Here is a 12,358-nt window from a genome sequence, read left to right on the forward strand (position 1 = left end):
GAGAGTGGATCTGGATTTCTTTCTGTTCATGCTTCCATTTGGCTCTCCTGTAGAAGATGTCTGTCTCCATGTGCCCACCTACATGCACGCAGACGTTAGCAAATGACCACAGAAACATTTTAATTGATGCACATCTTCCTCTCTTCACACATTAAAATCTTGTAATTTTTCTGCTTAGTTCTGCTGACTCCATTATGCTATAAAAGACATAATACAGGTGTATATAATGAATTACTGATTATACACAAACATACACATGAATGATTCAAACAGGTAAACAGAGAGACAAACAGTGTGGGAATTAAGGCTGGAACTTTCTTCATTGTGTGCTATCCAATACAGTTTCATTTTCATTCTAACCTTCCCCATTGGTTTCTGTCCAGCTACTGATAAGAAACACCCCTCTGAGCCAATCAAAAAAATAATCCTTCCAAAGAGAGACTCTGTTACTGTTTCTCACAGTGAGCAGCCTTTCTTTATTTTCCTTTTCTTCCAGAGCAGACTGGTAACTGTAATGGAGAACTATTGATTCCCTTCATTCTGTGGGCTGTGATTTTCAGATGCAAATGCCAAGGGGTAAGTGGGGGAAATTGGTAAAAGCCAGGGCCAAAGGCCCCAGAAGGAGAAGAGGCTAAACAGCTGAGAGTGGGTACAGGGACGTACTCACTCAGAGAAATGGGTTTGGCGCTTGTGTGTATAGTGAGGGGATGGAGGGTGGGGGTGGGAGGCAGTGCAAAAGGTAAGGAGATGCACTGGGAAATTTGGTGGGAGGGAGAAAACCTGAATGAAGAAACTTGCTGACTGCGTGTTCTTAGGAACTTACTGTGGTCAGAAACGAGCAAAAGACTCTTATAATCTCTCTTGGTCATCCCTGGGAATGTATCATAAGAGATTCTAAAGATAGATGTGTCTCAGAGATTTATATGTAACCATGTTCATTACAGAATTATTTGTAATATAGAAAAAGAACCAACCTCCACATACATCATACATATATATATATACAACAGTTAGAGGATGGCTGAAAAACACATGATCCAGTCATAAAGCAATTTCCATATAGTCATTAGGAATCATGTGTTAATAAAGAGTTTCTGTTTATAATTGTAACAAAAGTGGATCCAATTTGGATATTTAAATTCTATACAGATTTTGCTGAGATTACTATGATGAAAAATCTTAATCATAAGTCTTTGTGTTAACACATGATTATTTTTCTTTAAGATTAATTCCTAAAAGTGGAATTTCTGGGTCAAAGCATCAAATATTTTGAAGGCATTTGGTATATATATATATATATATATATGGTCAAATACTTCTAGAAATATTTACATTCCCATGAAAGGAAGTATATGATTGCCAATAAAGGTTATTTAAATTTTATTTTTTTATGTTTTTCTCCATTTTAAAATTGCCTATAATCAGGAACAAAAAATAATAAATACCCTAAAAATAAGTGAAAACATATTCCCTACTCTGAGGACAGAAGAGAAATTATCTATTATAATAATAATATAACTGTCCTCTCTTTAGCAACATGGAGAACAGTTTGAAGAGGAGAGGATCTCCTGAAAGGAAATATTCTATCTTAGGTTGCCTCCAGGTTTCAGGCAAGGGTCTGCATGAGTGCCAACTGCACAGACTTCTGCTCCCTTGTCCCCCAGCAGTTGCTCGACTTGCAGGTACTATGAGTGGGGCCTCATGCTGGTTTGTTTTGGAGGAGTTGGTATTTTCTGAACAGCTAATATGTTGCAGTGACTATAATTGTTTGTAAAAATTATTAATTGCTAAGTTATACATGAAATAATTTCAAATTTAAAACATTCAAATAATTTTCAAAGTATAGTACGCAAAGAACAGATATATCTTTCACTCAACCCCCAATTCTCAGTGTAGCATGTATCCTTTTATACCTATTAAAATGCAATTTCATAAACGTGTTTATAAAATGTATAGCTTTGCTTTTATTTTTTAATAAAATAATTAATATTGTTCTGCAACTTGCATTTTGTTCACTTAACATACCTGGGTTATCTGGGTTAGTGACTATAAATTAGTCTTAACTGCCGCATTGAATCCCTTCACAGGGCTGAGCCATTATTTAACTAACTAGTCTCCTGTAGGTGACCAGTTAGGTTGTTCATCATTTTTTTACTTCTAAAATATGCTACAGTGTCATCCTTACACATGTTTCTCTCTGGACCCATGCATGGGCTTTGCTGGCCCAGATATCTGGAAGAGGAATTGTTGGGTCAATTATGCACATACTAAAGTTCATATTTCATGTTGTTTCATCAGTGCCTCGAGTTCCAGTATGTGTTTTCCACATTGCTGAAATCACACAGCTTGTAAATCATACAGCTGTTACCTAGTTTCCACCCTCTTTTTGTCCCTACAACCAACACCTAGTGGGCCTGGCACTTAGTGTGTGCTCAGTAAATATTTGTTGACTGAATGGATGAAAAGACTTTTGGGACCTGATCTTATTCCTAGCTCTCCCATTCACTAGTCTTGTGATTAAGAACTGGTGGGTTCAGCCTCTGACTGACTTCAAAGCTTCCATTAGGGAGTCTGCCTGGATCTTAACCAGAGTCTGATGGGATTTGAACTTGGTGATGGCCATGGGTTGGGGCTGAGTGGAGTCTGCAGTTTGTCTCCCCAAATGGACACCACCTCAAGGCATTTGTCAGCACCCCACTTCACCTGAGGTCTTCAGGGAAGGAGGGGGTGTATCATGGGAGGAGAGAAGTGAGAACCGTGTGGGCCAGGTGTGGAGTTCTCAGTCCTGTCTCTGAGTAATCTATATAGGCCTGCTCTCAGTTTCTCCACTATCTAGGGATGCAGCCAACTGTGGGGTGTTAGGATGGAAGCCAAGCTAGAAACCCAGCTAGAATCAAGCCTTGCCAGCTGGTGAGAGCACCATACTTCTCTTATCATGAAGGTTCACAGTGATGCCATAGATCATGCCTAAAAGATGGTGGAGGTGCTTTTCTGAGCCAAGATACAGTTGGGAGCACTGGGCTGGGAGTGAGGAATTGCAAGGGCCCTGTCACTTAGCTGAGAGAACCTCAGTACTTTGTAGAAGCATGAGCTTTTTTGGGCTGCTGTGTGCTCCTAGCTTGACACATTTGCCCCTAGTTTGCAAGTACCAGCTCTTACATCTCTGCCTTGAAAAGGCACTTTTCTAGCAGTGGAAAGACTAAGACCAGAGAATTTATCCATTGCTGGTGAGCCCAGAGGCCATCTGCCAACCAGCATTGGTGAAAACCTGGGGAAAGGGAAGACTGGAAATGAAAAATTTCCTTTCCAGGGGTGTTGCTCCCTCAAAGAACACCTGTGAAAGAGTCACAGAGGCACCCCGAGTTGCAACACTCTTACATGCACATCCAGGATATGTTTGCTCCTTGAAACCACTTCATTGAAAAATAGGAATAAATACATTGATATAGGCAAGTCCAGTGGGAGCACAAGAGGCCGGGCTCTGCTTTCTAACTCAGACCATGTTATTATGGAGAAAGACACTTGTCTTCACAACTCTCCACCTCGCATCCTGTTGGGTAACAACAAGTTAATTTGATCATCTAAACCGATTTCAAATGCTACCGAGTATTGACGGATAATATGTTACCCCTCATCTATTCACTCTTTAAACAAATATTTTCTGAGGGCTCCATGTGAACCATGCACGGTTGTAACAGCTTCTTATACATCAGGAAGCCAAATAGACCAATATCCTTGTTTGGTCAGCCTCTATTTGAGCAGATAGAGACTGACAGTAACACATGACATTTTAGATGGTAAAAATTCAATGGGGAGAAGAGAGAAGGCTCAGGGGGATGTGAGCAGTTTGCCATAATCCTGTGGTCAGAGAAGCTTTCATGGAGGAGTTGACTTTAGAGGAAAGAATTGAAGGAGGTGAGGGAGTTAACCTTGTGGATATCTGGGGGAAGAGGGTTGCTGGTAGAGGAAGAGTCAGAGTCGAGTTTCTCTGTCCTGGCCTGTTCAAGGACCTGCGAGAAGGGCACAGTGGCTACAGCAGACGAGGAGAGTAGGGGAGATGAAGGGAGAGATGCTGGTCCTGGAGGGCCATTTTGACCATTGTGAGGACTTCAGCCTCTACTCTGAGTGAAATGGAGCCACTGGAATGTGCTGAGTGAAGGAGTGACATGACATGACTCAAGGAGTGTTCTGGCCATTGTGATGGGCACAGACTGTGCGGACACAGGTGGATTCAGGGGACCCAGAAAGGAGGGTCTTGCATTAATCAGAGTGTGATGGTGGAGGATTGGACCTGGCTGTAGCAGGGGAAGTGTGGGAAAGTGGAAAGATTCTGACATTTGGACATTAATGTTAAGGATTTCCTGGTGGATTAGGGTTAACGTATATACATTTATGATTTTCTATGTTGGAACTCAATCTTAAGAGACTCCCAAGCAGACATTTTGGCAGAAGGTGCTTGTGAGTCACCACACTAGTGACTGTGTGTTTCTCCCTGAGTTGACCTTGGGAGGTGGAGGTTTGATGTGGAATTTGCCATCTTCTTCCAGGTCCAGATCATACTTTCTGTTCAACTATTTCTGGCATCTCTTTGCAGCACCGATGAAAACGGCAAGTTCCCGAGACTTCCCTCTGCTCGATCTCCTTGTCTGGCTCATTTTGGTCCAGCTGTTTACCCCTTGCTCAGGTAGGCAACATTCTGCCTTTATGTATCCTAAGCAGACAGGTACCTATTAGTGCCTGGTCAGAACCTCTGACAACTTCTCATACCTGGAAGTCCCATCCCAAACTGAAGATGTCCATGCCTTTAAGACAAATTGTACTTCTGTTAGGATTGTGTTTCTGTCTAGGATATTCGTACCTCACCCTCCCTTCCTGAGAACCCTCACCCCCTTACCCTCATGGCCTAAACTGCCTCTGATGGAGCTTCTCCTTTTACTGACTAGCTCAGTTTGCTGTGATTGGACCCCCTGGTCCCATCCTGGCCCTAGTGGGTGAATATGCTGATCTGCCCTGTCATCTGTCCCCAAAGATGAGTGCGGAGAACATGGAGCTGATGTGGGTGAGATCCAACATTAGGCAGGTAGTATACATGTATGCATATGGGGTGGAAATAAGAGACATACAGATGGCAGAGTATCGTGGGAGAACTTCAATATTAACTGATGACATCACTGAAGGGAAGGCTACTCTACGAATTTATGACATCAGAACCTCTGACAGCGGAAACTACCTGTGTTATTTCCAAGATGAAAACGCCATGATGGAGCTGAAGGTTGCAGGTGAGCCTTCAGATTTTGTTCTGAGCTCGTTGGTTCCTGGAATCTGTGGGCAGAGGCAGAGTTCATGTCCGAATCTACCTCAGAGCTTCCTGGCTGGTCACTAGGATCTACCTCCACTGCCTTCCCACTTTGTTTCTCTAACGTCCTTAGGAAAGTCACAGGTTTTCCTCCAGGAAGAATCCATCCTGTACCTTATAATATCAAGTAAAGCACTCCCTCATGCTGGACACCGTGGTCTAAGCAGTCAAGTTGAAGGTTGGGGATAGGAAGGATAAGAAAATATCTCCTCAGCAATGGCACACAGTTGTTTGGGTTCAGTTGCTTTCCAGATAGCTTCTGTGGCCCCTCCAGGTGCATACTGCTGTGGGTCCTGGGAGGCTGACCTGTAGGAAAACATCTGGGCTGCCAATGTTCTCCAAACAAAGGCATCCAGGAATACAGCTGGAATTGACCATGTAGTTTTCCTTTTATCATGACCAAGCTTTTGTAAACAGGTCCTCAATGAAACAGCCCTTAAATTTCTAATGTGAGTGTGCCACTGATTCGTGTCATGACTCATCAATACAGGAGGCTCCAAATAATTCAAGTTCATTTATCCTTCTACAACACTGGTTTTTTACATTCTCTTTGAAATGAAGGGTATGAGGATGGAAGAATCAATCTGGATTGCATGTCCACTGGCTGGTATCCCCAGCCCCAAATACAGTGGAGAGATGCCAAAGGAGAGGACAAGCCAGCTGTGGCAGTACCTTTGGATACAGGTGGAGCCAGCCTGTATGCAGCCGCAGCCATCTGTGATCCTGAAAGACAGCTCTGGGGAAGGAGTATCTTGTATCATCAGAAATCCCTTCCCAGTCAGGAAAAGACTGCCATGCTTTACATTGCAAGTCAGTTCCCTGCTTAGACTCAGGTATACTGTGCTGGGCTGTGGCTAATGAGAGAAGGAGGATGTGTGATTCTCTGTTGCTGACTTAGGTCTCTGCAGTGAATATAAGGCACAGAGCAGGGATCCAGAGCCTCGTTCTTACTCCAGGGATGTTTTGTTTCCCCATAAAGCTGTTTATGCCACAAATACTTGCTGAGTATTTTCTGTGTGCCAGAAACTGTGATAACTATGGGAATTTGGGAGAAATGGTAAAGATCAGACCCTTAAGCAAAGACAAATGAGAAAATGGGGAAAAAATATGTACAACTCATATCTTAGAGAAGGAACTAATCTCCTTAAAATATAAAACATCTGAGTAGAAAAATGAGCAAAGGATATGATTTATTAGTTCACAGAAAAGGAAATAACATGAGATGGTGTCCCCTCTCACTCAATAGAGGAACGTGTATGAAAACATTTTCCACCTGTGAGATTGGCAAAAAACAAAACAAAGCAAAGCAAAACAAAACTGAGGTGGGTAGATACATTCTGATGACATGATTGTGGGGAGACAGTTACTTTTAGACATTTGTTGGTAAAATTTGATATATTTTTGGCATAAAATGGCACAACTTCTGTTGGGGACCATATAACAGTATTTCTCCAAAATATCTACTTATTGATTCAAAATCCCACTTCTGGAAATTTATCTCACAGTTATTCTTGCATTTGTATCAAATGACCCATGTAAAATGTTATTTCTTATAATATTAATTATAATAGCAAAAAGTTAGAAACTATGTGAATGTCCTTCAATAAGGAATTTTTTGCAATGGAATATTGCCCAGCTGAGAAATAAAACATAGACATTCTTTCTGTACTAATATGGCAGGATCTCCAAGATGAACAGAAAAAGCCAGGTGCAGAGCAGTTTGTGTAGAATGCTATCTTTGGTGTAAACCAGAAAAAATAAGAATATGTTTGTGTTTTTAAAATGTAATGCATACTTGTATAACACTCACTATGTGTCTGACTCTTTATAAGCACTTATTGAATCCTTTAACCTTATGAATGAGGTACTGTTATTGCCCCATGTTACAGATTAGGATAACAGGACAGAGCAGTGAAGTAATTAGTACAGGATCACACTGGCAGTCAAGTGGAAGAGGCAGAATTTGAATGCAGGCCCTCCAGCTCCAAAGTTCCTATTCTTAACCACCATATTAACATGACTAATGAGAGGCTAATAAATGAAGGGAAGGAGGAGGGAGTGGATGGGAGACTTGGAAGATTTGTTATATTTTTTGATATTTGAATCATGTAAATGTAACCTATTGAAAAATTAAATTAGAAAAAACATCTGATTCTGATAGTCAAGTAACTCATATTCAGATGTGAGAAGAGGACATTTCAAGACAAGAAACAGAATTATGTTATAGTAAGAGTTTACTGAAGCCTTACCCAAAGTTCAATGAGACTTTAGGAGGAGAGAGATCACTTAATGTCATGAGATCCTATCTGAGATCCCTCCCCTGCGGGTAAAAGACTTAATCTCCATTCTATTGCAGACCCCTTCTGGAGGACCTGGCCCTGGATCTCAGCCATTGCAGGAACCCTGCCTATCTTGCTGCTGATTCTTGCAGGGATGAGTTACTTCCTGTGGCGACAGCAGAAGGATAAAGAGCAAAAATTAGCAGAAAAGGATCTGGAAAGAAAGGCAAGAGGTATCAGACCAGGGAGAGAAACTAAGGCACTGACTTAGGGGAGGGTAGCCCCGAGGACCTCACCCCTCCCCACCTGGTGCACCCACCCTTGCTCTGGGTCATTTGTAAGGTTTATTTTCCAGAGATCCTCCCCACTCCATCCCTATATCAGTAATTTTTTTTCTCCTTATTTTCCAGAGGAGCTCCAGTATGAACTCAGTAAGTTCCTGTTCCCCCAGGGACTCATATATGTCACCCTGTTGCTGCTTTAAGCATCTCAATGACTTTTCACATTTCTTTCATGGCAGAGTGGAGAAAGATCCGGTACATGGCTCGTGAGTAACTATGACATTTTCTCTCAATTTGTATCTAAGATACTCTCCTGGGATATTTCCCATGCCCTAAACCTTACCCCTAACTCTGCTTAGGGCTGGGAAATGTCCTGGATCTCTTTACCAAGGGAAAGAAGGGATAGCTGACTGGGAGGAAGCACAGGGGAGTCATATTTTTTTAGTGAAGAAAAGAGCCTTCAATCTCTCTCTAGGAAGGGCCCACAGACTCTTCAGCTCAGCAAGTCACCCAGGAATGCCCAGGGTGCACTTGAAAGGAAAAGAGGGGGAGGAGGATGGAATTCTCTAGATGAAGTCTCTTCCCTATGCTAAGAACAACACTAGTTGCTTTACATAATCTGTAGGCTGCTGAGAAGAAAACAAAGAATGTAAGATTTAAAAGAGTGACAAAATCAGAGAGAGAGAAAGTGTCTTTAAAAAAATGAGTGACCACAATGACTTTGTTGTCAGAGATTCATTAGAACTGCTTTAAAAAAATAGTAGTTGAAATTTCCTCATTAAGTTGCCTAACTCTTTTCAGAAGTAGGCAAGAAATAATACAGCTTAAGATATATGGATTCTAGTACACATACACATACAGGCTACGCACAGTGACACCTACACCTGGGTATAGAAGTATAGTTACATATAAAATAGATCTGTGAGGTCTCAGCTGGGAAAGCACTTACATGGTGCCTGAGGTATCATCAGCATCCAATTGGTGTTCTCAACTTGATATTAAGGAGGAGAGAGGAGGAGAGTATTGAACAGGTAGAGGAGGAAGGTAGGAAGATTGGCAGCGAGGGTCAAAAAGAAAGATTAGGTGGGAGCAAAAGAAGAGAAAGGACACTATACAGAAATGGCATAATTCAGATGACCTCTCTACCTTTCTTCCATTGTAGGTGGAGAGATGTCTCAGGCCTATGCTGGTGAGTGATCCTGATGCTCTCTGAATTTCCTGGCACATGTGTGCTAAGCATTTAAACCTTTTCTCTGCTGTGTGACCCACTGGCATTCCCAGTAGGAATAATCAGATCTAACTCAGAGGCTCATTTTCTGTAGGAGATACCACCCCAGCTTTTCTGGAGCCTCAGACGGACTTCCCAGAAACAGCATCTTGACATTTTCACTAATCTCTCACCCTGCTGGCACACGTGCCCACACCCTAGCAAAGCCTGGCCATGTCACCTGCAGTCCCAACATGATGGAGGGAAAGATGTCCAGCATTTTGGAGAGGTCTTATGCCTGAACTAGCAGAGCCATAGATGAAGGGATGTGGACCACGGAAGAGACAGAAGAAAGGGAGGGAGAAAAGGCTTAGTGAGGAGAATGGGTGGGAGGAAGCACAGAAATAATGCCCTTTCCTTAAGTGTGTCTCCTACCTTTCAGAATGGAAGATGGCCCTCTTCCGAGCTGGTGAGTGAATCACTGTTTATTTCCTAGAAGAACAACCTGGGGAAACATAGTCCCTTTTTCATCTCCAACTCTTGAGATTCTGGGAAGAAAAGTCTATAACTGACAGGGTCCTGTGTAGGTGACTTGAGGTCCTGGTCTCAAAGTTGTGCCCATCTCCAGGGCCTTCCTGCTCAGATACCAGCGAACCATAAAGAATTGCTCTCTTGGACTTCTTCAGATCTTCATGGGAAGGAAGAGGTGTAAAGGATAGAGCTGAGGGAAGGAAAGGCAGAGTGAACTAATACTGCAGGGAGAGTGAGGATGTGGAATGACCAAGGAGAGAAGGGAATGCGCAAAGCTGTTTGCATTTCCGAAGCTTCTTATGCCACCTCCTGCTGCTGTGTGTCTCCAAGTTACTTAACGTTTCCAAACTTTAGTCTCCTAATTTTTAAATGATGATCATAATTTCCATTATGGGAGGGCTGAGATAAAAACTAAATAAGGTAATGAATGTGTATTGGTCAAAAAACAAGCAAGAAAGACATGGCACATTCAAACTGGGTGGTTGAAGAAGGTTTAGCAAAGGAACTCTTTACAAAGGCAGGATTAGGGTTAAAGGAAACCAACAACGGAATGTGAAGCCCCCCAGGGCTCACAACAGTGGTGATCTGTCACCACCCATAGGTTTGAAGGAATAGGGAGAGGAAGCTGTAGTTCAAGGACAGGCTGCCTGAGAGGAGTTATGCCTTTGTTAGGGCATCACCACCTGACACTGGCAGGGAGAAAGTGGGGGAAATAAATGTTTGCCTTTCTTCTCTTTCTCCTTCCAATCTTCAGCTAGTACCTCCCATTGGCCAAACCCAACAGGTAACTGAGGCAAGGGAACCCAATGATGCTGTTCATAGAGGATAGATTCCTGGGGCCCTGAAGAGGGCATAGAGAGGAGGAGAATGGACCTGGGAGCACAGAAAGCCCCCAACATGGCCTCTAGCACAGAAAAGGCGTGGAGCTACTATAACATCAGGCACTTCCTCCACGCCTGGCCCTGGGCTACGTATAAAACACATGTTGTTTTTTTCTACCCAGAGATTATACTTTTATCCCCATTTTCCAGATAAGGAAATTAAGGCTCAAAGATATATAGCTTCAGACTATGGAAAAAGAGACTGTAGAAAAAGAAAAGTCGTTCAGCTCAGCTGTGGCAGAGCAAGGATTGAAATGTAAATCCATGTGACTGTAAAGCACAGGTGGACTGAATCATTTTGGGGAGGGAAGCAGGAAAAAGTTGGAAGGAAGGAGGCAATTGGTGATTTCAAGTGAGGCAAATCCTGACCCTCAACACTGTACTCCACTGAACAAAAGGCCCCCGGCCCTTTCTTTTGGTGTTGCTGAGAGGGTCACATTCGAGGCAGGCTGGGGACACCAGGCTCTGGACTCGGCCCTCCTCTGCCAGGCCCAGGTCTTGAAGCCTGAATATACGAGGTCTGGGAATAAGGATTGACCCCACAACCCATCCCCAAACTTTCTGCAGTGGATGTGATTCTGGATCCGAACACAGCACACCCCAACCTCCTTGTTTCTGAGGACCAGAGGAGCCTTCAGAGGGCATATAAACAACAGATTCTGCCATACAACCCTAAGAGATTTAATAGCCATTACTCTGTGCTTGGCTGCAAGAGTTTCACATCAGGGAGACATTTCTGGGAGGTGGAGGTGGGAGACAGGAAAGACTGGCATATCGGAGTATGTATGGAGCAGGTGGAGAGGAAACATTTCATTCCTATAGCACCGGAAAATGGATTCTGGATTATGGAGCTGTCTAATGGAAAAGACTATCAAGCTCTCACTTACTACGAGACCAAGCTGACAATTGCCAACCCTCCTCAAAAAGTGGGAGTTTTCCTGGACTATGAGAATGGTGAGGTCTCATTCTACAATGCTGTGGATGGATCTCATATCTACACCTTCCCAAAAACCTCCTTCTCTGGGCCTCTGTGGCCTGTTTTTGGAGTTTCAACATTGTATCCCACTGCCTTGACCATTTGCCCAGCGCTGACCTGAATGAAGAGTTTTCTTGTTACTGACCTAGTGTCTGAGCTTTCCCTGGATACCTGGTGACCCTGGGCTCTGTTGATTGGAAAGGACCCTAAGGATGAAGTAACATCCTTGTTTCCCCTGCCCATCCTGGAGCTGAGGCCCTCCTCCTTAACAGCAACACATCACAACAATAAAATACTTGCTAAACGCATACACTGTGTGAAGCACTTCACTCATATTAATTCCATTATTCTATCTGACAGTTGAGTTTGTTACCACTTTATTGTCTCCTTTTTGTAGATAAGCAAACAGGGATGCAGAAAATTGATTTAACTTTCCCAAGGTGATTCAGCAGCGAATCACAGCTAGAATTTGAACAACAATAACTTAAATGTATAGATAACTTGAAATGTCCTGGATGTTGTGCTAATTGGTTTAAGTGACTTTTACTCATTTAATCCTCACGAAAACCCTGTGAGGTAGTTTCATTTTGAGAATGTGGAAACTGAGGCAGGCCCAAGTGAAGTAACTTAGGTATTTTACACAGAAATTTGTGCTGCTGGGAGCGTTTAAGCCCCTATCCTATCCCGTTGTTCTTTCCCTGGCCTGTTTCCCTCATGGGACTATAAGCAGCCCTGAGTCTTGATGCTCAGGGCACCTCAGGGTAAAGATCACTGTAGGTGACTATGGAGGACACTTGGTTTCTTCCAGGTCGATTTTCATAACCATAGGTCAAACACTTCATTAGAT

The 12,358-nt window shown here is 42.9% G+C and overlaps 1 protein-coding gene across 4 annotated transcripts; it reads left to right on the plus strand.

The window, feature by feature from the left end:
- Positions 1-411: 411 nt before the first annotated feature.
- On the plus strand, positions 412-11,819 carry LOC106782240 (butyrophilin subfamily 3 member A3-like). 4 transcript variants are annotated; one of them, XM_070244247.1, is made up of 9 exons: positions 412-576; positions 4,595-4,684; positions 4,944-5,279; positions 7,713-7,868; positions 8,046-8,066; positions 8,156-8,182; positions 9,079-9,105; positions 9,566-9,592; positions 11,103-11,819. In XM_070244247.1, the coding sequence occupies exons 1-9, from the start codon at positions 561-563 to the stop codon at positions 11,630-11,632; spliced, it is 1,230 nt and encodes a 409-aa protein (XP_070100348.1). In that variant the 5' UTR covers positions 412-560; the 3' UTR covers positions 11,633-11,819. The 4 variants fall into 4 exon arrangements, with proteins under 4 accessions (XP_070100348.1, XP_070100350.1, XP_070100351.1 ...); XM_070244249.1 differs by having other exon boundaries at positions 416-576; positions 11,358-11,819; XM_070244248.1 differs by having other exon boundaries at positions 438-576; positions 4,548-4,684.
- The last annotated feature ends 539 nt before the right edge of the window (positions 11,820-12,358 follow it).

Source organism: Equus caballus, chromosome 20 (assembly GCF_041296265.1).
Source record: "Equus caballus isolate H_3958 breed thoroughbred chromosome 20, TB-T2T, whole genome shotgun sequence".
NCBI classification, from domain to species: domain Eukaryota; kingdom Metazoa; phylum Chordata; class Mammalia; order Perissodactyla; family Equidae; genus Equus; species Equus caballus.

Excerpts from the sequence above, each read along its gene's own strand:
- LOC106782240 (XM_070244247.1), top strand. Across the intron at positions 7,869-8,045 it reads TCTGGAAAGAAAGGCAAGAG|AGGAGCTCCAGTATGAACTC; the intron begins GTATCAGACCAG and ends CTTATTTTCCAG. Across the intron at positions 9,106-9,565 it reads GATGTCTCAGGCCTATGCTG|AATGGAAGATGGCCCTCTTC; the intron begins GTGAGTGATCCT and ends CCTACCTTTCAG.